At 40.0% G+C, this 27,191-nt stretch overlaps 2 protein-coding genes across 7 annotated transcripts in view; one reads left to right on the top strand and one right to left on the bottom strand.

Moving 5' to 3' along the window:
• Nucleotides 1-27,191, top strand: part of Ctsml1 (cathepsin M like 1) — an 82,100-nt gene that overhangs the window by 31,989 nt on the left and 22,920 nt on the right. For 3 of the 6 annotated variants that reach the window (XM_087591289.1, XM_087591290.1, XM_087591294.1), the window contains one exon: nt 17,619-17,754. The exons of 2 other annotated variants lie outside the window; for them this stretch is intronic. The gene's annotated coding sequence lies outside the window, so the exon portion shown is untranslated. Of the gene's footprint in view, nt 1-16,458; nt 16,574-17,618; nt 17,755-27,191 lie in introns of all 6 variants that reach the window. One more of the 6 variants, XM_087591293.1, reaches the window with a different exon arrangement.
• Nucleotides 697-3,067, bottom strand: Tpbpa (trophoblast specific protein alpha). The gene is made up of 5 exons (NM_172073.1): nt 3,005-3,067; nt 1,920-2,030; nt 1,509-1,631; nt 1,267-1,410; nt 697-958 (listed from the first exon to the last, which is right to left on the bottom strand). The coding sequence occupies exons 2-5, from the start codon at nt 2,016-2,018 to the stop codon at nt 950-952; spliced, it is 375 nt and encodes a 124-aa protein (NP_742070.1). The 5' UTR covers nt 2,019-2,030; nt 3,005-3,067; the 3' UTR covers nt 697-949.

The following is a 27,191-nucleotide window of genomic DNA, read 5'->3' as shown; positions in this document are numbered from 1 at the left end:
TATAGGAGGGGTTGTGGAGAGGAAAGGAAATAGGCATATGACGTAATTAGAATCTCATAAAATGAAGTAGAAAGAGGTTCACTGCATAGGCGCAGTGAAGTCTGTTGTTGTAAAATATAAAAAACAAAAAAGGTAAGGTTGTCTTTTACCCCGCTAGGTCCGGCACCTCAGTGCCCCAAGATATCTTGGCTAGATATCTTGGCGGAAACACGTCCCAGCCTCGCACTTTCCTACACTCAAACCCTCACATAAAAGAACACACAACACAATAACCTTTGATCCAAATGGTAACAGAATAAGGAGCCATCACTTTGCACTGAATGCAAACACTTTTTACTTATGTGAATTAAAATCACTGAATTCCAGTAACTTTCAAATAGACTTTCAGACCATTGCCAAGGGAGTATTCCTAAAACCCTGGAAACAAAAATATAATCAAGAATGGAATACTTATTCTATATTGAAAAATTACCACTTGCCCTTCTCCAAACACCACCACACAATAAATTACGGCTTCACACAGAACTATGTGTTAATCACCTAAAAATTTACCTCCACAAAACCAGAAAGAAACCAGAACATTGCCTTTTAAATAAAGATTTATTTTAAAGACATAGACTTGTATGTTATTTTTCAAAGTTAAATTTAAAATTTATTCTGACAGTCATTAATGTAAATGAGTTGAGAGCATGGGTTAAGGTATCAGTAAGGTTTTATTAGTGTGAACATGCTTTGGAGTTCATATCATAGTATGGATCTTAAGGGACTTGAGTGTAGGATCATGTCAGGGACTGGCTACTGAGTTGGGGAGGCCCCTGCTGTTTTTGCTTCCCCTTCCCCAGTTCAGATCTTCTTTTTCACCATCAGGCAGTTCACATGTTGGGGCTGACCTTAGACAATGGCACAGTGGCTGTTTTACTCCTTTCCTAATTTTATTCTGCTGTTCATGTTACTCTAGCTGGAAGGAAAGTACATGTTGCATTAATTAGAAAAAAAATGTATCACAGTGGCTTTATCAGAGTAGCTCCCCTGGAATGTCTGCCCTTCAAGGGCACAATTCATGTTTAAAACTCAGCAAGCAGTACATGTACCATTGAACAGGAAAGAAAGGTAGTCACCTACAACCACATACCAACCCCAGCCACAGTTCACAGAGCGGAACACTCTGTGACTGCATGTTGTCCCTCAGTTGACATAAATTAGGACTTCAAGTCCTTCTTGGCTTCTCTGTGAGTAACTGAGGGTGACAATGGGACACTGTCATACCTGTTCCTGTATAGGAATCTCATCTCCGCTCTCCACCAAATCCTCAAATTCGGGGACATCGCCAAGTGACTGTGCTTGGTTTTCATCCTCTCCAGACATTGAGTGTGAAATGCTAGTCATTATTTTCATGAAATCTTCATCAGTCTTCATGGGAAAAGCAAATGAGATGTTGAAAAACAACAGACTAACTGTGAAGATCTGAGGTGAAGAGATGAGAGTTAAGCTGCCCAAGTCACACTTACCAGCTCACTGAGGGCACTCATTTCTATGTCGAGCTCCTCCTCCTCCTGGTCACTTTTGCTATTGTACAGTTTGACAGTCTTCATAAACTCATCCCACACTGCTTTTCTGAATCCTTCTTTACCCTAGAAATGAACATAAGTGGCAGTATTTCCTTCAGATTACACTCAAGCTGACCGAGTATATTTGCATGGGGAGGGAATATCAGCACACAATAGCTAGCTATTCTCTGCACTCTGCATTTTAGAAATATCAGCCACCTTCATAGTAGACAACTTTAAGAAACTCCTTGGTTGACCCCTAAGACCTCTTTAATGCCTATATACTCCTAAGAGCAAGCACTATTCTCTTTTGAGATCCCTTTAGACAGTTCCCATGTGAGCAACCAGCCTGTCAATTTCCTCAGAGTTTACCTTCTGCTCTTGCAATTCAGCATACAAAGTGGTATCAGGGAGTATGGCAGCTGAGGCCACTCCCAGGCACAGGATGACTAGAAAGACTGTAGGAGTCATATCTTCAAGTACCTAGAGGAAAAAAGGGAGAAATCTCTGTCTAAATATTTCAAAGCTACTATTTTTTTAACTGCAAAATTAAGGTATCTAATGGTGGATCAAGACTGTTTGAACTAGTCCAAGTATTTATCTAAACGATGTGGAACATGATAAGGATGTGGTTTACTTGAAGAAAATATATTGAGGGATTTGTCAGTAGCTGCTCATGGCTCTAGGGATGGAAATAGTTAAGTAGTGTGGGCTTCTGTTTTCAGATGTTCATATACTTCATGATTCTACAAGCTGATGCTGTAACTGAGGATTTAAGGCAAAGCTGGCCTAGGCTTGTATGGACTAATGAAACTTCAAGATCTGAAGGACATTGAACAACCTCTTCCTGCCAATTACACAGCAGAAACTACCCTATGTCTTGGACCCTCCCCTTTTGAGTGGTAACAGTCTAGTCTGCCCTTCTTGGAGAACCTAGGAATGACAGCATCTGCTGATCCCTCTGACCCACCACTGTCACTGTGATTCTTGAGTTTCCACTCACTGTCACAGAGAGCAAGGGGTTCACAAGGTCATGCAGTCAGGTAAAAAGGAGACCACTCCCAGGATTCTTAGCTCAAGACTTTCTGGGTCTTCTGTTTCTCTCCTCCAAAAGACGCCAAGTCGGGAGCATGCTGCCTGATATCCCTTCTGCACAGAGGATTTAAATTGTGTTGATATGGAAAAAGTGATTCTAACTGGGGAGTACTGGGTGTGGCTGCCATTGTTCGGGGGACCAACTGGCACTCCCTGTGACAAGGCTTAGACTTGCACTCACAGGGCTCTAGTTGCATGCCTGAGTGGCCTGATTGGCTCTGGATCTTCCATTCATTCTTTTGTGCTTCTCTACACCAAGGATCCTGATGGTGACATTTTTCTCATTCTGCCTTATTCTCCAGGGAGTTTCTCCAGGGCACTCCTCTGGTTTCCAATCTGCTTTGGTGGAGCCAGGGCCTTACCTGAGATGTTTAATGTTGTGTTGTGCACTCCAGTGATTCAGCTCTTCAGAGGTCTCTGGAGATCCAGAATCTAGCTGAGCTGCACACCATTCAGTCTTTAAATCCCTAATTTCTGGCTACTAAGCACCACCCATAAGTCCTAATGTCTTTATGATTGGTTGTGTTGATGATACCGTTGGGCCCCAGGCTCTAGGACTCCAGGCATTTATGAAATCGAAGGGTGACATGTGAGTTGTTGCAGTGAACTATGAGGTTGATTTGCAAGAGTCCACTTTAGAGAAAGGTTGGAAATGAACTTTGAGGTCCTTGCTTTATACAGTACCCTGATGCTTGCTTTGTGGGTTGTTTAAGAAAAAGTGGTTCCAGGTAATTTTGGGTGGTTTTTCATTCCAACTATGGTTTTGACTTGGAATAAGAAACACCCATAGCAGTATGAGTCAGCATCTTCAAGTCTAATGTCTCTTGGTGGAAATACAGACCCTAGGATACTTCCCCAGTATTTGGGTTGGACACATATACAGCAGAGGACTGCCTGGTCTGGCCTCAGCAGGAGAGGATGTACCAACCCTGGAGAGACTTGAGGCCCCAGGGGGAGGTCTGGTGAGGCAGTGGTAGGGTAGTAGGGACATCCTCTTGGAAACTGGTGGTTGGGAGGAATGGGATGGGAAATGGTCAGGGACAGACCAGGTAGGGGATGAAGACTGGACTATAAAAAAGGAATAAAGAATAATCATAGTAATAAATAAGGAGAATAATTAGGGTAATTCTGTCTTGAAACAAAGAATAGATAGTCAAGGGCAAATCCTTACAGACGACAGGAAATGAAAGGGCTTGATGAAGGACTCCTAAGACACTTCCACTGCTGATTCTTCCTCCTATTTCCTGGTTCAGAGATACTTTATCTTCTTAAGCCTTTAGTGATTGATTTGTAATATATGAATCATTTACTAAAAGGCTTTGCTGATAAGTCGATAAGGGAAAATGAAAAAAATGGAAATTTCTTCAGTTGCTATTTCTGGGTTTTGCCTTATGGAGATTCCATGTTCATCTTGAGGTTTAAGTTTGGACACTTCTTAACCATCAATGTTAAAATGTAAAACAAGGAGACTGTAAGAGTGTTCCAGATAGAAGAAAACACAGGTAGGTAACCATAACCACTAACTACTACAATCCAAGATTTGCAAACAGGAGAACATGACCCATCAAATCAACTAAGTAGGGTTCTCAGATACTGAAGTAGCAACCAGAGCTTGGGGCCTTCTGTGTATAAGTTATGGCTGTTAGCTCGGTGTTAAAAACTGTGAAAAGTGGGAGCAAGTGTATCTCTGACTCATTTGACTGCTTTGGGGACATTTTCCCTCCTATTTTTTTTTTTGTTCATCCTTGATATGAAGACTTCTGACTTGTGTTGCTGTGCTTTGTCCTGTCTGGTTGCTATCTGTTGGAGGCCTGATCTTTTCTGAAGGGAAATGGAGGAGAAATGGTTCTGGGATAGAGGGAAGGGGAGAAAAGCTGGGAGGAATGAGGAGAAGGATAACTGTGGTTGGGATCTATTGTGTAAGAATAGAATCTATTTTCTATTTTAAAAAGGCTCAGAAATGTTTCAAATCATTGTGATTTTTCTCAATAGCATAACATACACACACACACACATACACACACACACACGCGTGCGCACACACACACACACCTTACATTCGTTGTAGAAATCCTTTTCAGGAAAAACAACTACCTGGCCACTTCTACAATGTTTGAATTCTCTCAGAACTTAATCATATTTTACATATTTCATACATATCATACATATCATAATTTACAGATTGTTCTAATTGAGACTTCTTTGAATACCGCCCAGAAGGGCTGTGACACATGCATTGAATGAAAGTTCCTATTTTACAAATTGTATGTAAGGGGCTCATTGGAAGTAGTCCATTAAAGGCCCATTAAAACATGTAAACAGTGAGCTTGCAAGATAAACCTTACAAGGTATATGCATTTTCCACAAAGGCTAGTGGCCTGAAGTTAAGTGACTCAATGGTGGAAGAAAACCACCCACTCCTGTGTGCTGTCCTCTAACCTCCACATACATGCCTTTCCCCAAATTCAAAATACATGCATGCACACACACAAACACACACATTATGTATATGTGTATGTGTATAATGCACATATGGAGGAAATACATCACTAAATGTTGAATTTGAGCATTCAAAAGCCATGTACTCATTTCTAGTGTGCTCTCTGCTAGTTCTCAGTCCCTGCTCCAGCAGTCATGTCTGCCGCCGTCTGCCATGATGTTTCCCTTATTGTGAACCTTAATCCATTGGAATCATACGCCAAGATAAACCGTTCCTTCTATAAGTGGTCTTGGTCATGGTGTTTTATCAACAGAATAGTAACAGATGTACATAGAAACACCATTTTTTCCTATATACTATTTCATGAACATTTAATACACAATTTTTTCTGTATACTATTTCATGAAAATTTGATTGCTCTGCATGTAAGTGGAAGAAAAAAGATATAATGTCCATCTTCCCTACTCTATCAAATATGTACAAAGTCTAAATTTGATCCAAAGAATTTGTAATGCAAGAAAAAATAATGATGAATGCTTAAGCTTGAGAGAGTAAGATACTACTGTTGTAAGTCATTGGAATACTATGCTTATACAAAATCTGTTAAATTATACTTATATCATCTTAATTAAGGTCTCTAAGTCTAGTTTGAAGCTTGTCTGTGTAAGTATTTGTATCATCCTGTTCCAGCCAATAATTCTATTAAGTCAGTTTAGCACAAACCTCTGTTCTTAGCATCTGCTAATCCTTACTATGTGATCAAGAGACTTTTTCTCCACCTATGCCTTAGGTTATGTCTCCTCACATGGCCAACAGCAAGATTCCTGTAGGTCTGTTTAGTCTACTCCCTGCAATAAAATTTACACAACCATCTGTACGTGACATCAAGCACCTTCTCCTCTTGCTGTAGGACTCCATACAAATGACTTCTGTAGCAATACAGCCTACTCTTGAATATAGTTTGCATAGATATTTTAAATAAGTAATTATTCAATTCATATATACATATTTTAATAAGAAATTATGACCTAATTTCTCTTAAACAGTAGTTCACTACACTTCTTTTGCCTGTAAGTCACTAGAGAACCAGGCACTTTAATAAAAAAGACCATGTTCTAGGTGACCCTGAATCCTCAATTCCTACATCTTGAAGAGTTGTAGTCTACCTCTGGCTCCTCATGATCCAAGAATTGAGTTTGAAAAGGAAATGATATTGTTAGATGGAAGGTTGACAGTGAAGACACTAAAACTCAACATATTTCTGAGGCCAGCAGGACCAATGCTCTGTGCTTTTTCTGTGGACAGGAGGACAAGAGCCTATTGTACTTGATAGAGCACTAGTGACAGATCAAAGAAATGATTACAAATAAGCTAAGTATATCAAATTATTGAGTTTATTTGGATTGATTTCTTAAGCTTGGATGAAGGGCTATTTGTCAGAAAATGAGTAACTCTAAGTAGCCATATCATCCAAAAGTCCCACAGCATCTGAGGTGGTAACCTAAAGAACTGCATCCCTGGAACTTCCTCCAAAACTTGGTGAATGAGAGATATTTAGTAGGTTCAGAAAACTTCTGAAACTTACAAGATTCACAAGGCCCATCCCCAGGGTTTTAAAAGCCATAATCACCTCAAGTTACAAGTTCATTCTATAATTTCCTAAAATAAATGAAGGCGATATTGAGGTATTCTAATACTGGAAAATATGGAGTCCCAACAGGCCAAATCTAGTCACCAAATTGGGATTCTAGTAATGGAACTGGCCTGCATTCAGTTGAGATGTTGGCTAACTGTGTCCCATTGAAATCCATAAATAGTTCAGGGTGTTGCCAACACAGTGATTTACTCTCCACAAACTGACAGCAGGGTCCCATTGCTGAGGGTAACACCCACATAACTTGTTGAACATGGAGAAGTCAAACTGATGTCTACATGGAGCCTTCACTTCCACTTTCTAGTATTTTTGTTGATGGAAGGTATTCTGTAGGCTACCAAAAAGAAACACAGAAAGACCTCCCTACCATCTGTTCTGTTTGCAAAATATGCTAGGGTGATGGTGGCACAGAATTTGAGGGAGTAACCAACCAATGTCCCACTCCATGTTATGAAACCCATATCCAACACTGCTTGGAAGACCAAGAACAAGAGGTTAGATAGCCCAGAGACCTAGAGTAAAACCAAAAATTACTGGTCTAAAAAAATCTATCAATAAAATGACCCCTAATAATGTTCTGTTATCCTCATAGACCAGTACATTATTCAGTCATCACCAGGGAAGCTTCCTATTGCGTCAGCTAGGAATTGATGCAGTTCCATGACTAGATATCACACTCAGAGAATCCTCGGAAAGAAAACCCAGGTCTAAATGGGATGTCTCTATCAAATCCTCCCCCCTCAGAGCTCTGGGAACCCCAAAGATGAAAAGGTAAAAAGAGTGCACGATCGAGGAAAAATAGATAGACCAGGAGAACAAGTCACTCTGAATGAACTAAGCAAGGCTCGTATGACTTCATAGACACTGACATGGCAAGTACAGGGCCCACGTGGGCATGCACTAGGTCTTACGAGCACTTGTTGTAGCTCTCAGTTTACTATTTCTATGGGACTTCTCAGTGTATGAATGAGTGAGTCTCTGATTCTTATGCCTGCTCTTGGGGCTCCTTTCCTTCTGTTGAGTTGCCTTGTTCAGCCTCAATGCGATAACCTTTGTTTATTTTGTTTTAATTGTGTTTTGCTGCTATCTCTTAAAACCCTGTTGAAATAGAGTATATCTGCAGGGGAGATGAGGACAATGGGAAACTTGGAGAAGTAGAGGGAGAGGAAACTATCATCAGGATGTATTGTATGAGGAAAGAATCTACTTTCAATAAGGGAAAAACAGTAAATTACAAACTAGAAAACAAAGCTCAACGTGATTTTTTTTACTGTGACTTTCATTTTTTTGGGAGTTGTTTTACTTTCAAAGCTATTATCATTAAAACTTCAAGGTGTTATTATTTTAATGTCACATTTGTCCGAATCTTGATTGTATGAAGATATGATGCTTAAATGTATGTGCTTTAATGTATCTTTTCCTTTTTACAGCTACTGTAAATAATGAATTAAATTATATATAGGTTATATGAAAATAAATGACACTGTTTATAAAGCTCTTGGACACTTTGTGCTTCTGTTTCAAACATACAAACACAAGTATAATTCTTATCCATGAAGTTTGATGTATCATGTCGTGGATTGTTTAACATTCACATGGCAGTGACAAAAAAGGTGTTCAATTGTATTTAGAACCACTCAAAAGAAGAGGAATCATGCCTGATACTGGAAGTCTAGTCATCTTCTTGGGGCTGGTATGGTCATGGTCCTTAGAAAACAACCATTAAAGGCTAGGCTCACAACCAAAGACCAACATAATTCCTCACTATATTTCAAATCTTACCCTTATACCCACAAATAAGTGCAGCTACCAACCTCACCAAAGAAGTCTCTCTTTCCAGCAAATGGTGACTATCACAGACAACCATAACTGGACACAAGGCAGAGATCAACAGACTGTTGTAAGCCCAGCCCCAAAAGATACATCTGCATCAATGCTTCTGCACCTATAATCCAGGCAACCCTACAGAAGAGAAGACAGAAAGTTTAAAACGTCCAGACTACAAGGAGGTCTATTGTGAACCAGTCTCCCCTAGAGATTGCTGGATGAGCAAGAGCAGAAAAATAGCAATACCAATGGAATTGTTAATGTAGAAGGGAAAATTTTCACAGAGTCTCATTATAGATGAAGATCTACAGGCAACTAATGACTGCTTGGAGAATGAGAATTAACCCATCCTAGGAATGAGTCCTCTTATAGTTTGTTCAATGTAAAGTGATCAGCCTTGAAACCATACACACACTAACAACAGAAAATGACTCAGCTGCATATGTATATATGTGTGTGTGTATGTATGTATGTATGTATGTATGTATGTATGTATGTATTCCCAGAGAGTGGCACTATAAGAAGGTGTAGCCCTGTTGGAGTAGGTGTGGACTTGTTGGAGTAGGTGTGGCATGCCTGTGGGCATGGGCTTTAAGATCCTCCTCCTGGCTGCCTGGAAGCCAGTACCTGATAACAGCCTTCAGACGAAGATGTAGAACCCTCAGCAACCCCTACACCATGCCTGCCTGGACACTGCCATACATGTTCCTGCCTTGATGATAATGGATTGAACCTCTGAACCTGTGAGCCAGCCCCAATTAAATGTTGTCCTTTTTGTTTTGTTTTGTTTTTTTCATCTTTATCAACTTGAGTATTTTTAATTTACATTTCAATTTTTATTCTCTTTCCCAGTTTCTGGGCCAAGATCCCCCTAAGCCTTCCCCCTCCCCTTCTCTATGGGTGATCCCCTCCCCATCCTCCCCCCATTACAACCCTCCCCGCAACAATCACGTTCACTGGGGGTTCAGTCTTGGAAGGACCAAGGGCTTCCCCTTCCACTGCTGGTCTTACTAGGCTATTCATTGCTACCTATGAGGTTGGAGCCCAGGGTCAGTCCATGTATAGTCTTTGGGTAGTGGCTTAGTCCCTGGAAGCTCTGGTTGCTTGACATTGTTGTACTTTTGGGGTCTCGAGCCCCTTCAAGCTCTTCCAGTTCTTTCTCTGATTCCTTCAACGGGGGACCTATTCTCAGTTCAGTGGTTTGCTGCTGGCATTCGCCTCTGTATTTGCTGTATTCTGGCTGTGTCTCTCAGGAGAGATCTACATCCGGCTCCTGTCGGTCTGCACTTCTTTGCTTCATCCATCTTGTCTAATTGGGTGGCTGTATATGTATGGGCCACATGTGGGGCAGGCTCTGAATGGGTGTTCCTTCAGTCTCTGTTTTAATCTTTGCCTCTCCCTTCCCTGCCAAGGGTATTCTTTTTCCTCATTTAAAGAAGGAGTGAAGCATTCACATTTTGATCGTCCGTCTTGAGTTTCGTTTGTTCTATGCATCTAGGGTAATTCAAGCATTTGGGCTAATAGCCACTTATCAATGAGTGCATACCATGTGTGCTTTTCTGTGACTGGGTTACCTCACTCAGGATGATATTTTCCAGTTCTATCAATTTGCCTATGAATTTCATAAAGTCATTGTGATAGCTAAGTAATATTCCATTGTGTAAATGTACCACATTTTCTGTATCCATTCCTCTGTTCAAGGGCATCTGGGTTCTTTCCAGCTTCTGGCTATTATAAATAAGGCTGCTATAAACATAGTGGAGCACATGTCTTTTTTATATTTTGGGGCATCTTTTGGGTATATGCCCAAGAGAGGTATAGCTGGATCCTCAGGTAGTTCAATGTCCAATGTTCTGAGGAACCTGCAGACTGAGTTCCAGAATGGTTGTACCAGTCTGCAATCTCACCAACAAGGGAGGAGTGTTCCTCTTTCTCCACATCCTTGCCAGCATTTGCTGTCACCTGAGTTTTTGATCTTAGCCATTCTCACTGGTGTGAGGTGAAATCACAGGGTTGTTTTGATTTGCACTTCACTTATGACTAAAGATGTTGAACATTTCTTTAGGTGTTTCTCAGCCATTCAGCATTCCTCAGTTGTGAAATCTTTGTTTAGCTCTGAACCCCATTTTTTTCTAATAAATATTGAACATTTATTTGGTGCTAGGTTCAGAGCCAAACCTGATGCTCCCATTATAACTTTTTTTTTTATTAACTTGAGTATTTCTAATATACATTTCGAGTGTTATTCCCTTTCCCGGTTTCCGGGCAAACATCCCCCTTCCCCCCCTCCCCTTCCTTATGGGTGTTCCCCTCCCCCTCCCCCCATTGCCGCCCTCCCCCCAACAGTCTAGTTCACTGGTGGTTCAGTCTTAGCAGGACCCATGGCTTCCCCTTCCACTGGTGCTCTTACTAGGATATTCATTGCTACCTATGAGGTCAGAGTCCAAGGTCAGTCCATGTATAGTCTTTAGGTAGTGGTTTAGTCCCTGGAAGCTCTGGTTGCTTGTGAACCCCATTTTTTAATAGGGTTATTTGTCTCCCTGTGGTCTAACTTCTTGAGTTCTTCGTATATTTTGGATATAAGCCCTCTATCTGTTGTAGGATTGGTAAAGATCTTTTCCCAATCTGTTGGTTGCCATTTTGTCCTAACAATAGTGTCCTTTGCCTTACAGAAGCTTTGCAGTTTTATGAGATCCCATTTGTCAATTCTTGATCATAGAGCATAAGCCATTGGTGTTTTTTTCAGGAAATTTTCTCCAGTGCCCATGTGTTTGAGATGCTCCCCCACTTTTTCTTCTAGTAGTTTGAGTGAATCTGGTTTGATGTGGGGGTCCTTGATCCACTTGAACTTAAGCTTTGTACAGGGTGATAAGCATGGATCGATCTGCATTCTTCTACCTGCTGACCTCCAGTTGAACCAGCACCATTTGCTGAAAATGCTATCTTTTTTCCATTGGATGGTTTTGGCTCCTTTGTCAAAAATCAAGTGCCCATAGGTGTGTGGGTTCATTTCTGGGTCTTCAATTCTATTCCATTGGTCTATCTGGCTGTCTCTGTACCAATGCCATGCAGTTTTTATCACTATTGCTCTGTAATACTGCTTGAGTTCAGGGATAGTGATTCCCCCTGAAGTCCATTTATTGTTGAGGATAGTTTTAGCTATCCTGGGTTTTTTGTTATTCCAGATGAATTTGCAAATTGTTCTGTCGAACTCTTTGAAGAATTGAATTGGTATTTTGATGGGGATTGCATTGAATCTGTAGATTGCTTTTGGTAAAATGGCCATTTTTACTATATTAATCCTGTCAAACCATGAGCATGGAAGATCTTTCCATCTTCTGAGATCTTCTTCAATTTCTTCTTCAGAGGCTTGAAGTTCTTATCATACAGATATTTCACTTGCTTGGTTAAAGTCACACTGAGGTACTTTATATAATTTGAGACTATTATGAAGGATGTCATTTCCCTAATTTCTTTCTCGGCTTTTTCTCTTTTGTGTAGAAGAAGGCTACTGATTTATTTGAGTTAATTTTATAGCCAGCCACTATGCTGAAGGGGTTTATCAGCTTTAGTAGTTCTCTGGTGGAACGTTAGGCATCATTTAAATATACTATCATATCATCTGCAAATAGTGATTATTTTGACCTCTTCTTTTCCAATCTGTATCTCCTTGATCTCCTTTTGTTATCTGATTGCTCTGGCTAGAACTTCAAGAACTATACTGAATAATTAGGGAGAGAGTGGGCAGCCTTGTCTAGTCTCTGATTTTAGTGGGATTGCTTCAAGTTTCTCTCCATTTAGATTAATGTTAGCTACTGGTTTGCTGTATATGGCTTTTACTATGTTTAGGTATGGGCCTTAAATTCCTATTCTTTCCAGGACTTTTATCATGAAAGGGGGTTGAATTTTGTCAAATGCTTTCTCAGCATCTAATGAAGTGATCATGTGGTTTTTATCTTTCAGTTTGTTTATATAATGGGTTATGTTGATGGTTTTCCGTATATTAAACCATCCCTGCTTGCCTGGGATGAAGCCTACTTGATCATGGTGGATGATTGTTTTGATGTGCTCTTGGATTCGGTTTGCCAGAATTTTTTTGAGTATGTTTGCGTTGATATTCATAAGGGAAATTGGTCTGAAGTTCTCTTTCTTTGTTGGGTCTTTGTGTGGTTTAGGTATAAGAGTAATTGTGGTTTCATAGAAGGAATTCGGTAGCGCTCCATTTGTTTCAATTTTGTGGAATAGTTTGGATAGTATTGGTATGAGGTCTTCTATGAAGGTCTGATAGAATTCTGTACTGAACCCATCTGGACCTGGGCTCCTTTTGGTTGGGAGACCTTTAATGATGCTTCTATTTCTTTAGGAGTTATGGGGTTGTTTAACTGGTTTATCTGTTCCTGATTTAACTTCGGTACCTGGTATCTGTCTAGGAAATTGTCTATTTCCTACAGATTTTCAAGTTTCATTGAATATGGGCTGTTATAGTAGGATCTGATGATTATTGAATTTCCTCTGATTCTGTAGTTATGTCTCCCTTTTCATTTCTGATTTTGTTAATTTGGACACACTCTCTGTGTCCTCTCATTAATCTGGCTAAGGGTTCATCTATCTTGTTGATTTTTCTCAAAGAACCAACTTTTGGTTCTGTTGATTCTTTGTATAGTCCTTTTTGTTTCTACTTGGTTGATTTCAGCTCTGAGTTTGATTATTTCCTGCCTTCTACTTTTCCTGGGTGCATTTGCTTCCTTTTGTTCTAGGTCTCTTCGGTGTGCTGTCAAGCTGCTGATATATGCTTTCTCTTGTTTCTTTCTGCAGGTACTAGAGAGCTATGAGTTTTCCTCTTAGCACAGCATTCATTGTGTCTCATAAGTTTGGGTATATTGTACCTTCATTTTCATTAAATTCTAAGAAGTCTTTAATTTCTTTCTTTATTTCTTCCTTGACTAGCTTATCATTGAGTAGAGCATTGTTCAACTTCCATGTATATGTGGGCATTCTTCCTTTATTTTTGTTGAAGACCAGCTTTAGCCCATGGTGGTCTGATAGGGTGCATGGGATTATTTCTATCTTTTTGTATCTGTTGAGGTCTGTTTTATGACCAATATATGATCAGTTTTGGAGAAAGTACCATGAGGTACTGAGAAGAATGTATATCCTTTTGTTTTAGGATGGAATGTTCTATAAATATCTGTTAAATCCATTTGGTTCACAACTTCTGTTAGTTTCTCTTTGTCCCTGTTTAATTTCTGTTTTTATGATCTGTCCATTGATGAGAGTTGGGTGTTGAAATCTTCTACTATTATTGTGTGAGGTGCAATGTGTGTTTTGAGCTTTAATAAAGTTTCTTTTATTTATGTAGTTTCCCTTGTATTTGGAGCATAGATATTTAGGATTGAGAGTTCATCTTGGTGGATTTTTCCTTTGATGAATATGAAGTGTCCTTCCTTATGTTTTTTGATAACTTTCAGTTGAAAATTGATTTTATTCGATATTAGAATGGCTACTCCAGGTTGCTTCTTCACAGCATTTGCTTGGAAAGCTATTTCCCAGCCTTTCACTCTGAGGTAGTGTTTGTCTTTGTCTCTGAGGTGTGTTTCCTGTAGGCAGCAGAATGCAGGGTCCTCATTGTGTATCCAGTTTTTTAATCTTTGTCTTTTTATTGGGGAGTTGAGACCATTGATTTTGAAAGATATTAAAGAATAGTGTTTGTTGCTTCCTGTTATATTTGTATTTGGATGTGAGATTGTTTGTGTGCTTTTCTTCTGTTTGTTTTGTTGCCAAGACGATTAGTTTCTTGCTTTTTCTAGGGTGTAGCTTTCCTCCTTATGTTGAGCTTTACCATTTATTATCCTTTGTAGCACTGGATTTGTAGAAAGAAATTGTGTAAATTTGGTTTTGTCATGGAATATCTTGGTTTCTCCATCTATGTTAATTGAGAGTTTTGCTGGATACAGTAACCTGGGCTGGCATTTGTGTTCTCTTAGGGTCTCTATGACATCTCTCCAGGATCTTCTGGGTTTCATAGTCTCTGGTGAGAAGTCCAGTGTGATTCTGTTAGGTCTGTCTTTATATGTTACTTGAGCTTTTTCCCTTACTGCTCTTAATATTCTTTCTTTGTTTTGTGCCTTTGGTGTTTTGACTATTATGTGACGGGAGGAGTTTCTTTTCTGGTTCAATCTATTTGGAGTTCTGTAGGCTTCTTGTATGTTTATGGGCATCTCTTTCTTTAGGTTAGGGAAGTTTTCTTCTATGGTTTTTTTGAAGATATTTACTGGTCCTTTGAGCTGGGAGTCTTCACTCTCTTCTATACCTATTATCCTTAGGTTTGATCTTCTCATTGAGTCCTGGATTTCCTGTATGTTTTGGACCAGTAGCTTTTTCCGCTTTACATTATCTTTGACAGTTGAGTCGATGATTTCTATGGAATCTTCTGCTCCTGAGATTCTTTCTTTTATCTCTTGTATTCTGTTGGTGATGCTTGTATCTACAGCTCCTTGTCTCTTCCTTGGTTTTCTATATCCGGGGTTGTCTCCCATTGTGCTTTCTTTATTGCTTCTATTTCCATTTTAACTCCTTCAACTGTTTGATTGTGGTTTCCTGGAATTCTTTCAGGGATTTTTGTGATTCCTCTCTATAGGCTTCTACTTGTTTATTTATGTTTTCCTCCGTTTCTCTAAGGGAGTTCTTTATGTCTTTCTTGAAGTCCTCCATCATCATGATCAAATGTGATTTTAAATCTAGATCTTGCATTTCTGGTGTGTTTGGATATTCAGTGTTTGCTTTAGTGGGAGAATTGGGCTCCGATGATGCCATGTAGTCTTGGTTTATGTTGCTTGGGTTCCTGCACTTGCCTCTAACCATCAGGTTGTCTCTGGTGTTACCTTGTTCTGCTATTTCTGACAGTGGCTAGACTGTCCTATAGGTCTGTGTGTCAGGAGTGCTGTAGATCTGTTTTCCTGTTTTCTTTCAGCCAGTTATGGCAACAGAGTTTTCTCTTTTTGGGTGTGTAGTCTTTCTGTCTACTGGTCTTCACTGTTCCTGTGGGCCTGTGTCCTGATTCCACCAGGCAGGTCGCTTGGAGCAGAAAAGTTGGTCTTACCTGTGGTCCTGCAGCTGAAGTGGCTCCTGGGGGGCTTCTTTTGAGCTCTCCATGAGGGCTGCAACCAGGAGGGCCTGCACTGCCTTTTTCCTTGGCCCCTGTGCACCAGGGTCCCAGATGGCGTTAGTTGTTTTCCTCTGGAGTCAGAAATGTGGGCAGAGTGTAGTCTCCTCTGGCTTCCCACGCATGTCTGCCCCTCTGAATGTTTAGCTCTCTCTCCATGGGATTTGGGTGCAGGGAGCTTTTGATCGGGTCCCTTCAGATACAAGTGGTGTCTGGACCGCAGGGGACCTGCCGCTTGCATGCTCCTATCTTCTGGTTCCCAGAGACCCTATACAGTTTCCTCTTGGGCCAGGGATGTGGGGGTGGGCAGTATTGGTGGTCTCTCCCACTCTGGAGTCTCAGGAGTACCCTGTCCGGGCAGTGAGCTTTCTCTCCCAAGGGGTTTGGGAGCAGGGAACTGTGGGCTGGGATCCAAATGTTGTCCTTTATAAGACTTGGCTTGGTTATGGTGTCTGTTCACAGCAGTAAAACGGTAACTAAGGCAGGTGGTGATTTTCACAGAGTTAATCTTAGCAATCCGTGAGCATGGGGAGTCTTTGCATCTCTCATAGTCTTCATTTAGTTTCCTCAGTATCTCAGAGATTTCCTTTCCTTATTGCTTATGCTTGTTTTATTATGTTTGTTTGTTTCTGAACTCACTCTGAATTGCAGGATTAAAGCCTCTTTCTCAGTTTGCTTCCATTATTATAAAGGCAGGTTTCTGATCTGAGTTTGTTCATTTTGCTTCCTGCAGATATTTGTCATCCAGGAGTTTTCTGGTGAAGATATTCTGCAAATACAGAAATGTTAATCCTTGGTTTTTCTTTTGTATCCGCCCCGTTTTGTCAATCTCTCATCATATATGTTGGGTAAGACTTCAAACACCATACTGAATAGGAGTGAAGACAGTGGGAATCTTTGTAACAGGGATGATACCAGTTTTTCTGTATATCTAGGTTTGTGTACACACACACACACACACACACACACACACACACACACATATATATATATATATATATATGTATGTATTCTCATCATTCTATTCTCTTTGGGTCTTTATCACAAAGGAATGTTGGGTTTTGTCAAAGTCGTTTTCTATGTCAATTGAGATGAGAATGCCATTCCAGTCTTTGAACACACTTATGGATTTTGTCAAAGGCATTTTCTTTCTTTCTTTTTTTTTTATTTATTAACTTGAGTATTTCTTATATACATTTCGAGTGTTATTCCCTTTCCAGGTTTCCGGGCAAACATCCCCCTAATCCCTCCCCCTCCCCTTCTTTATGGGTGTTCCCCTCCCCATCCTCCCCCCATTGCCGCCCTCCCCCCAACAATCTAGTTCACTGGGGGTTGTCAAAGGCATTTTCTATCTCAATTCTAGTCTTTGAACACATTTGTGTTGCTAACTATATTTATTTATTTATGTGTGTATTTTTTAACAACTCCTGCATCACTGGAACAAAGTCAACTTAATCATGATTAATGTTCATCTTGATATGGTCTTGAATTCATTTTGTAATTATTTTACTGAGAAATTCTGTGTATCTTCATCAGAGATGTTGGTCTACAATTTGTGTGTGTGTGTGTGTGTGTGTGTGTGTGTGTGTTTGGTTGGTTTCATTATTTTTATGATACTGTCATATTCCTTTATAGAATATTTGAACACATTCTTCCCCTGTATATTTCATGGAATAATTTTATTTTAGTTATATTTTTATTTATTCTCTGAGAATTTTATACATATACATGTATAAATTTTTTTAATTATTCAGTCCACATTCCCCTAGTCCAGTTCTTTTTAGGACCCCAACACATCCTCCCTCTTCACAGTTTTATGTCTTTTTAAACATTGGTACCCTGGTGACTTTCCCTCCTCAAATCTCATTGACTCCTCCTTGAATGTTTTCTTAGGCAATATGAAGAACCTGGAAGCATTGAGTACGTGACTAACTCTATGTGCCATGTTATCTCTGAGGTTACCATCCCTTCAGCCTTCTCTACTACCAGCCCAACGGAGGAGCCAGAGCTAATAGATCATAAGAGAATGGTGAGACTCTTGAAATTTTAACCACCCTTCTACATGGTTAAAATCCATTTGTCACAACTCTGTGAATATAGGTACACCAGCTAAATTTTACAACAACACTCATGAGCTCCCACACTCCAGTGAATGAGAAAGTAGCATCACTGAGCAGGATAAAATAACAAAAACTCTGATCTCTTGCTCACCATGAAGCAACGTCTATATGATGACCTTGTCACACTGTATCTCAACTCAGATACCATTCCTGTAGCTCCTCATATATGACTAGGCTTACAGTCTATTCCTCACATCTCTTTCTCATCCTTGAATGTAAAAGCTCTTTATTTTGCTGTCTTTCAAATGTAGACATACAGTCTTCAACTCCAAAAGACCACCACCAAACTCCACCCTATACAGAATTGCATCTCCTGTGAGTTAGGAGGAGAAACTGGTCAGAATACAAAAGCAGCATTGGTTTGGATACTGACAGAGAACACTAATCTGCAAGGTTCTGTACAATACCACCTGCCACTTAGACTTTCCATGACGCATGAGCCTGGACCCTGAGGGGAAGAACTCTGTGAAGAATCTTATCAATAGGGAAAGGTATAGCCAATAGGAAAAGAAGCCCTGTGGTAAGAACACACCTGTCCTATTGAATCAGAACAGCCCAGGCATGCTTGGACAGAGATAAGGAGTTGCTGAGCCTTCTCTCAGAGCTATCATCTGCCTATACAATTTCTTTCTTTGTTTTTCTCTCTGTCTCTCTCTCTCTGTCTCTCTCTCTCTCTGTCTCTCTCTTTCTCTTTTTTCATTCTCACTTTCTCTCTCTCTCTTTTTCTTTCTTTCTTTGTACTGAATCAATACTTTTATTTAATATGCAGGTCATCGATTTTGCCAGTTACCACTAAATTGTCATTTATTGAAGTTATTTTCTTCCATTTTGATTATTTTACTTATTTACATTTCAAGTGTTATCTACCTTCCCAGTCCCCCTTTCTCAAGCATCCACCCCATCCCCCTCCCCTTTGCCCCTAAGTGGGTGCTCCTCCACCACCCCCATTCCCACCTCACCCTTCTAGCATACCCCTTCTCTGGGGCATCACGTTTCCACAGGATCAAGTGAATCCTCTCCCATTGAGGCAAGACAAGGCCAATATGTAGCAGGGGCCATAGACTAGCCCATATATGCTCTTTGGTTGGTGACTTTGTCTCTGGGAGCTCTGGGTGGCCAGGTTAGGTGATACTGTTGTTGTTCCTATGGGGTTGCAATATTCTTCAGCTCATTCAATCCTTCCCTTAACTCTTCCATAGGGGTCCTGGAGCTCAGTCCAATGGTTGGCTGTATCTATAGCTGCCTCAGGCAGGTACTGGTAGAGCCTTTCAGAGGACAGCCATGCCAGGCTCCTGTCTGTAAGCATAACATGGAATCAGTGATAATGTCAGAGATTTGGTGTCTGCAGATGGAGTGGATCCCAATTTGGTGTTGTCTTTGGGTGGCTCCATTTTTGTCCTGGCATTTCCTTTAGACAGGAACAATTCTGGGTCAAAGCTTTTGGCCCCATCCCTCAACTGGGGGCTATGCCTACCAGATTCTGGTAGGTGGTCTCTTCAGATTCTATCACCCCACTGTTGGGCATTTCCTGCCTATACATTTTCACATATATGTTCTGCTCTTCTTCCTGCATACCACCATCACCCATCAATGAATACCCAGGCAGTGAATAAATCACTCACTAGGTATATACCCCAAAGTATACTTCTTTTTATGATAAGCCAGATGGAATATTCATCACACTCTAAAACTAAATAGGTGCTTAATAGCACTGAGATATCATTGAGGCTCCAAATCCCTGGCTAGGCAAGAAACATTTCTATAAGACTGAAGAAGCTATTTCTGACATCAAGGGGTTCTACTGTAGGGTATGCTTCTTCAGGTGATGGAGGTTTCCATATGAAAAAAATCTACAATTTCTTATTTTTTTTTTAATTTCGGTTTTCTGTCTTCTTACCATGAGCACTGGTGTGAGTCCTTTCACAGAGGCTCCAAATGAAACCTTAGGCCCATAGATACCTGCATTGTCTTTGGGAGACCCTGAGCTCAGGCTCTAGGGTGGTGTGGTAGAGGCCGGAGATGAAAACTTGTGAGATAAGGAATGTGTGTTTTTTTATCATCTAAAAACAGTTTATTTTTAAAAGGCTTGTTGGTAGGCATATAAATTTACCATTTTAAAAATATTTAAGCAAATTTGCATATGAATGAGATGGATGTGTGTGTTTACATATTAGAATTAACTGGGGCTTTTGATGCAGTGCCTCAGTGTGACAGGATGGTTGTGGCCAAGCCTGATGATCTGCGGTTGATTTCAGGACCCACATGGTGGAAGGGGAAAACCAGCTCTCGCAAATTGATTTGACTTTTACACGCATGCCGTGGATGGAGGCATGACTAATACACACATGTGAGCACATACTCATATGCACAATAAATATAAAATTTACTTTGAAAAAAGGCTGAATATTTGATACTTTATGATGTAGACCATCTTCAACATTCTGCCCTAATGTCAAGCCATGAATCAAGCAAGAAGGTTTTTGTTTTGTTCTTTTGGTTTCTTTTTTGTTTTCCCATGAAACTAAAGACCACTACTCAAACAGAAGATTTAAAAATAAATATTCTAGTACAGCCAATTTGAAACCCCCTAACAGAACACTTCCTTGTTGAGGTAGTGGACTAGATGGAAATTGTTTTGCTTTCTGTAATTAAACCATACTTTCATCAGCTAAGAACCATGTTCACATGCAGTGACAGCCTTGATGCTCATGAGACAAACAGCTCTACCCTGAGCACAGGTGTGTTCCTTCCTGCAACATTCACACATCCTTTGCTAGTACTGTATGCACCATTTGAATAGCACGCAGTGTGTTCAGGAGTGAACAAAATTCAGTATACGTGAACTCTGTCAGAAACATGTGGTGTTCTTTCATGCGTCACTGTTTCGTATTGTTTAGGTCATGTTACAGCCAGAAGACCTTAATGTTGAGAAATTTCTCATGTGATGAGTCATGACCCAAAATTCAAGAACAAAAGCATTGGAGAGAAATTACATAGCCAAGACTGCTTGTTAATAGGAAGCTGAAGGACAGAATTACTAACAATGACAATGATGATGATAATAATAATAATGATTATAGTAATAACAATAATAGACTTTATCCCAGTGAAACACAGAGAACAAGCTTCAGAAATCCAGAGTGGAAGGGTACAAGAGGAAAAACAGTTGCACAAACTAAAGCAAGTAGAACCCAGGGTGTCCTTTGGTAGGGAGAAACGAATGTGGGCCACTTCCACAAGTAAACCACAGACAACCACTTAGTTCTGTGGGAGTGTGTGTAAGAAAGCTCTGAACACACTGTGAACTATGTACAGAAGAGAGTGCAGAATGCTTGCCCCACAAGATGGCCTTCTAAAAAGAATTGCATAAAGTACGATAAGTGGATGCCTTTGCTTTTTTTATTGGGTTTTTTTTTATTTGCATTCCAAATGTTATTCCTTCTCCTGGTTTCCTATTCATAAGCCCTCTATCCCCTTCCCCTCCTCTATAAGGGTGTTCCCCCATATCCACCCTCTCTTACCATGCCCCTCCTGACATTTCCCTGCACTGGGGGTCCAACGTTAGCAGGATCAAGGGCTTTCCCTTCCACTGGTGCCCCAATAAGGCTATTCTCTGCTACACATGCAGTTGGAGCCCTGGGTCAGACCATGTATAGTCTTTCGGTAGTGGTTTAGTCCCTGGAAGCTCTGGTTGGTTGGCATTGTTGTTCTAATGGGGTTACAAGCCCCTTCAGCTCTTTCTATCTTTCCTCTAATTCCTCCAAAGGGGGTCCCATTCTTAGTTCAGTGGTTTGCTGCTAGCGTTCACTTCTGTATTTGACATGCTCTGGTTGTTTCTCTCAGGAGAGATCTTTATCTGGTCCCTTTCAGGATTCACTTCTTAGCTTCATCAACTTATATAGTTTTGGTGGCTGTATATATACATGGGCCACATGTGGGGCAGGCTGTGAATGGCCATTCCTTCAGTCTCTGCTCTGTTTCTTCTTTTAAGAAGGAGTGGAAGCATCCGTATTTTGGTCATCCTTCTTCTTGAGTTTCCTGTGGTCTGTGGACTGCATCTTGGGTAATTTGAGCTTTTGCGCTAATATTCACTTATCAGTGAGTGCATACCATGTGTGTTTTTCTGTGATTGTGTTACCTCACTTAGGATAATACTTTCCAGTTCATTCCATTGGCCTATGAATTTCATGAAGTCATAGTTTTTGACTGCTGAGTAGTAATCCATTGTGTAGATGTACACAGTTTTTGAATCCATTCCTCTGTTGGGCATCTGGGTTCTTTCCAGCTTCTGGCTATTATACATAAGGCTGCTATAAACATAGGGGAGCATGTGTCTTTGTTGTATGTTTGAGCATCTTTGGATTTATGCCCAGGAGAAGTATATCTAAGGAGGTAATGGAATGTCCAATTTTCTGAGGAACCTCCAGACTGATTTCCAGAATGGTTGTACCAGTCTGCAGTCCTACCAGCAATGGAGGAGTGCTCCTCTTTCTCCACATCCTCACCAGCATCTGCTGTCACCTGAGTTTTTGCTCTTAGTCATTCTGACTGGTGTGAGGTGAAATTTCAGCATTCTTTTGATTTGCATTTTGCTGATGACTAAGGATGTTGAACATTTCTTTGGCTGCTTCTCGGCCATTCGATATTCCTCAGCTGAGAATTTTTTGTTTAGCTCTGTACCCCACTTTTTAATAGGGTAATTTGGCTCCCTGGAGTCTAACTTCTTGAGTTCTTTGTATATTTTGGATCTTAGCCTTGTATTGAATGTAGGATTGGTAAAGATCTTTCCCCAATCTGTTGGTTGCCATTTTGTCATAAGGGCAGTGTCCTTGGCTTTACAGAAGCTTTGCAGTTTTATGAGGTTCCATTTGTTGATTCTTGATCTTATAGCATAAGCCATTGGTGCTTTGTTCAGGAAATTTTCCCCAATGCCTATGTGATTGAGACTCTTTCCCACTTTTTTTTATTAGTTTGAGTGTATCTGGTTTGATGTGGAGGTCCTTGATCCACTTGGACTTAATCTTTGTACAGGGTGATAAGAATGGATCGATCTGCATTCTTCTACATGCTGACCTCCAGCTGAACCAGCACCATTTATTGAAAATGCTATTTTTCTTCCATTGGATAGTTTTAGCTCCTTTGTCAAAGATCAAGTGACCATAGGTGTGTGGGTTCATTTTTGGCTCTTCAATTATGTTCCACTGATCTATCTGCCTGTCTCTGTACCAATAACATACAATTTTTATGACTATTGCTCTGTAATACTGCTTGAGGTCAGGGATGGTGATTTCCTCAGAAGTTCTTTTATTGTTGAGGATAGTTTTTGGTATCCTGCATTTCTTGTTATTACAAATGAATTTGCAAATTCCTTTTTCCATCTCTATAAAGAATTGAGTAGGAATTTTGATGGGGATTGCATTGACTCTGTAGATTGCTTTTGGCAAAATGTCCATTTTTACTGTATTAATCCTGCCAATCCACGAGCATGGGAGATCTTTCCATCTTCTGAGATCTTCCTCAATTTCTTTCTTCAGAGACTTGAAGTTCTTGTCATACAGATCTTTCACTTGCTTGGTTAAAGTCATGCCAAGATATTTTATCTTACTTGGGACTATTGTGAAGGGTGTCATTTCCGTAATTTCTTTCTCAGCTTGTTTATCCTTTGAGTAGAGGAAGGCTACTGATTTGTTTGAGTTAATTTTATACCCTGACACTTTGCTGAAGTTGTTTATCAGGTTAAATAGTTCTCTGGTGGAATATTTGGGGTCACAGGTATACTATCATATCATTTGCAAATAGTGTTATTTTGACTTCTTTCCTTCCAATTTGTATCCCTTTGACCTCCTTTTGTTGTCTGATTGCTAGGTTAGAATTTCGAGTACTGTATTGAACAAGTAGGGAGAGAGTGGGCAGCCTTGTCTAGTCCCTGATTTTAGTGGGATTGCTTCAAGTTTCTCTCCATTTAGTTTGATGTTAGCTACTTGTTTGCTGTAAATTGCTTTTACTATGTTTAGATATGGGCCTTGAAATCCTGATCTTTCCAGGACTTTTATCATGAAGAGTTGTTGCATTTTGTCAAATGCTTTCTCATCATCTAATGAAATGATCATGTGGATTTTATCTTTGAGTTTGTTTATATAATGGATTACATTGATGGATTTCTGTATATTAAATCATCCCTTTATTCCTGAGATGAAGCCTACTTGATCATGATGGATGAACATTTTGATGTGTTCTTGGATTCGGTTTGAAAAAAATTTATTGAGTATTTTTGTGTCAATATTCATGAGGGAAATTGGTCTGACATTCTCTTTCTTTGTTGGGTCTTTGTGTGGTTTGGGTATAAGAGCAATTGTGGCTTCAAAGAAGAAATTTGGTAGTGCTCTGTCTGTTTCTATTTTGTGGAATAGTTTAGACAGTATTGGTATGAGGTCTCTGAAGGTCTGATTGAATTCTGCACTAAACCCATCTGGTCCTGGGCTCTTTTTGTTTGGGAGACTTTTAATATCTGCTTTTATTACTTTAGGAGTTATGGGGTTGTTTAGATGGTTTATTTATTCCTGATTTAACTTTGGTACCTAGTATCTGTTTAGAAAATCATCCAATTTCAGTTTTGTTGAATATAGGCTTTTGTAGTAGGATTTGATGATTCTTTGAATTTCCTCAGATTCTGCTGTTATGTCTCCCTTTTCATTTCTGATTTTGTTAATTTGGACACACTCTCTGTGTCCTCTGGCTAGTCTGGCTAAGGGTTTATCTATCTTGTTGATTTTCTCAAAGAACCACCTCCTGGTTTTGTTGATTCTTTGTACAGTCCTTTTTGTTTCTACTTTGTTGATTTCAGTCATGAGTTTGATTATTTCCTGCCTTCTACTCCTCTCGGGTGTATTCCTTTTTGTTCTGGAGCTTTTAGGTGTGCTGTCAAGCTGCTGTCATATTCTCTCTGTTTCTTTTTGCAGGCACTCAGAGCTGTGAGTTTTCTTCTTTGCACTGCTTTCATTGTGTCCCATAAGTTTGGGTATACTGTATCTTTATTTTCATTAAATTCCACGAAATCTTTAATTTCTTTCTTTATTTCTCCCTTGACCAAGTTGTTTTTGAGTAGAGCATTGTTCATCTTCCATGTATATGTGGGTGTTCTGTCATTATTTTTGCTATTGAAGACCAGTCTTAGTCCGTGATGATTTGATAGGATGTGTGGGATTATTTCTATCTTCCTGTATCTGTTGAGACCTGTTTTGTGACTGATTATATGGTCAATATTGGAGAAGGTACCATGAGGTGCTGAGAAGAATGTATATCCTTTTGTTTTAGGATGGAATGTTCTATAAATACCTGTTAAATCCATTTGTTTCACAACTTCTGTTAGTTTCTCTACGTCTCTGTTTAATTTCTGTTTTTATGATCTGTCCATTGATGAGAGTGCGGTGTTGAAATCTCCTACTATTATTGTGTGAGGTGCAATGTGTGATTTGAGCTTTCATTAGGTTTCTCTTATGAATGTAGGTGCCCTTGCATTTGGAGCATAGATATTCAGGATTCAGAGTTCATCTTGGTGGATTTTTCCTTTGATGAATATGAAGTGTCCTTCCTTTTGTTTTTTGATGACTTTTGCTTGAAAGTCAATTTTATTCAATATTAGAATGACAACTCCAGCTTGTTTCTTCAGAACATTTTCTTAGATAGTTGTTTTCCAGCCTTTTACTCTGAGGTAGTGTCTGTTTTTGTCCTGAGGTGTGTTTCCTGTGTGCAGCCAAATGCTTGGTCCTCTTTACATATCCAGTCTTTTGTCTATGTCTTTTGATTGGGGAGTTGAGTCCACTGATGTTGAGAATTATTAAGGAACAGTGATTGTTCCTTCCTGTTATTTTTTTTTTTTGTTAGTGGTGGAATTATGTTTGTGTGTCTCTCTTTTGTTTCCACTGTGAGGAGATTACACTCTTGTTTTTTGTACAGCATAGTTAATCTCCTTGTGCTGGAGTTTTCCATCTTTGTAGTGCTGGATTTGTAGAAAGATATTGTGTAAATTTGGTTTTGTTATGGAATATCTTGGTTTCTCCATCTATGTTAATTGAGAGTTTTGCAGGATACAGTAACCTGGGCTGGCATTTGTGTTCTCTTAGGGTCTGTATGACATCTGTCCAGGATCTTCTGGCTTTCATAGTCTCTGGCGAAAAGTCTGGTGTGATTCTTATAGATCTGCCTTTATATGTCACTTGACTCTTTTCCCTTATTGCTTTTAATATTCTTTCTTTGTTTTGTGCATTTGATGTTTTAACTATTATGTGATAGGAGGAGTTTGTTTTCTGGTCCAACCTATTTGGAGGTCTGTAGGCTTCTTTTATGTTTATGGGCATTTCTTCCTTTAGGTTAAGGAAGTTTTCTTCTATGATTTTGTTGAAGATATTTACTGGCCCTTTAAATTGGAAGTCTTTACTTTCTTCTATACTTATTATTCTTATGTTTGATCTTCTCATTCTGTCCTGGATTTCCTGGACGTTTTGGGTTGGGAGCTGTCCCCGCCAGTGGGGACCCAGTTCTTCAGGGTCCTGAAGGGGCGCTACCCTTGGACTTAATGGGGGGCGAGAGAAGGAGACCAAGCAAAGTTCTGTTGTCAAGGTCTCGTTTATTGAGAGAAATGTACAGCATTTAAAGCTCTGAGGCAGGAATAGAAGCGGGAACTGAAGCGTAGGGTGGGGGAGTTTGGGAAGTGCCCAAGGATATAAGGTGAATCACTACACTACAAGATATCCTCCTATAACAAAGAGGTAACAGTCTTCCGGGGACACGTTCTTTGAAAAGGTCGAACCCTTCTCAGGAATCTGCTCAGGGACATCCGGTGTTTTGCTCAGGCTGAAACATCCTGTCATTGCTCCCAGGGTCTTCCTGGGAGAGGCTTTAGTTCAACAATCTCATGTCTGTATGGCAGTCATTTCAAGGTTGAACCTCTGTGGCCATGCAGCCCAGAGTCACGTAGCCACCTTGAGCTATGCAGTCACAAAACGGCCAGGCCCAAATCCAATATGGCTCACTACAGGGAGCTTTTTGCATTTTACATTATCTTTGACAGTTGTGTCAACGTTTTCGCTGGTATTTTCTGTCACTGAGATTCTCTGTTTTATCTCTTGTATTCTGTTGGTGATGCTTGTGTCTATGACTCCTGATCTCTTTCCTAAGTTTTCTATCTCCAGTGTTGTCTTTGTGCTTTCTTTACTATTTCTATTTCTATCTTTAAGTCCTGGATAGTTTTGTTCAATTCCACCTGTTTAGTTGTGTTTTCCTGTAATTCTTTAAGGGATTTTTGTATTTCCTCTTCAAGGGCTTCTATTAGTTTATCCGTGTTGTC

Source organism: Rattus norvegicus, chromosome 17 (assembly GCF_021556685.1).
Source record: "Rattus norvegicus strain SHRSP/BbbUtx chromosome 17, alternate assembly SHRSP_T2T, whole genome shotgun sequence".
NCBI classification, from domain to species: Eukaryota; Metazoa; Chordata; class Mammalia; order Rodentia; family Muridae; genus Rattus; species Rattus norvegicus.
Note: the sequence above shows the minus strand (reverse complement) of the source record. Positions and strands in the feature narration are given on the sequence as shown.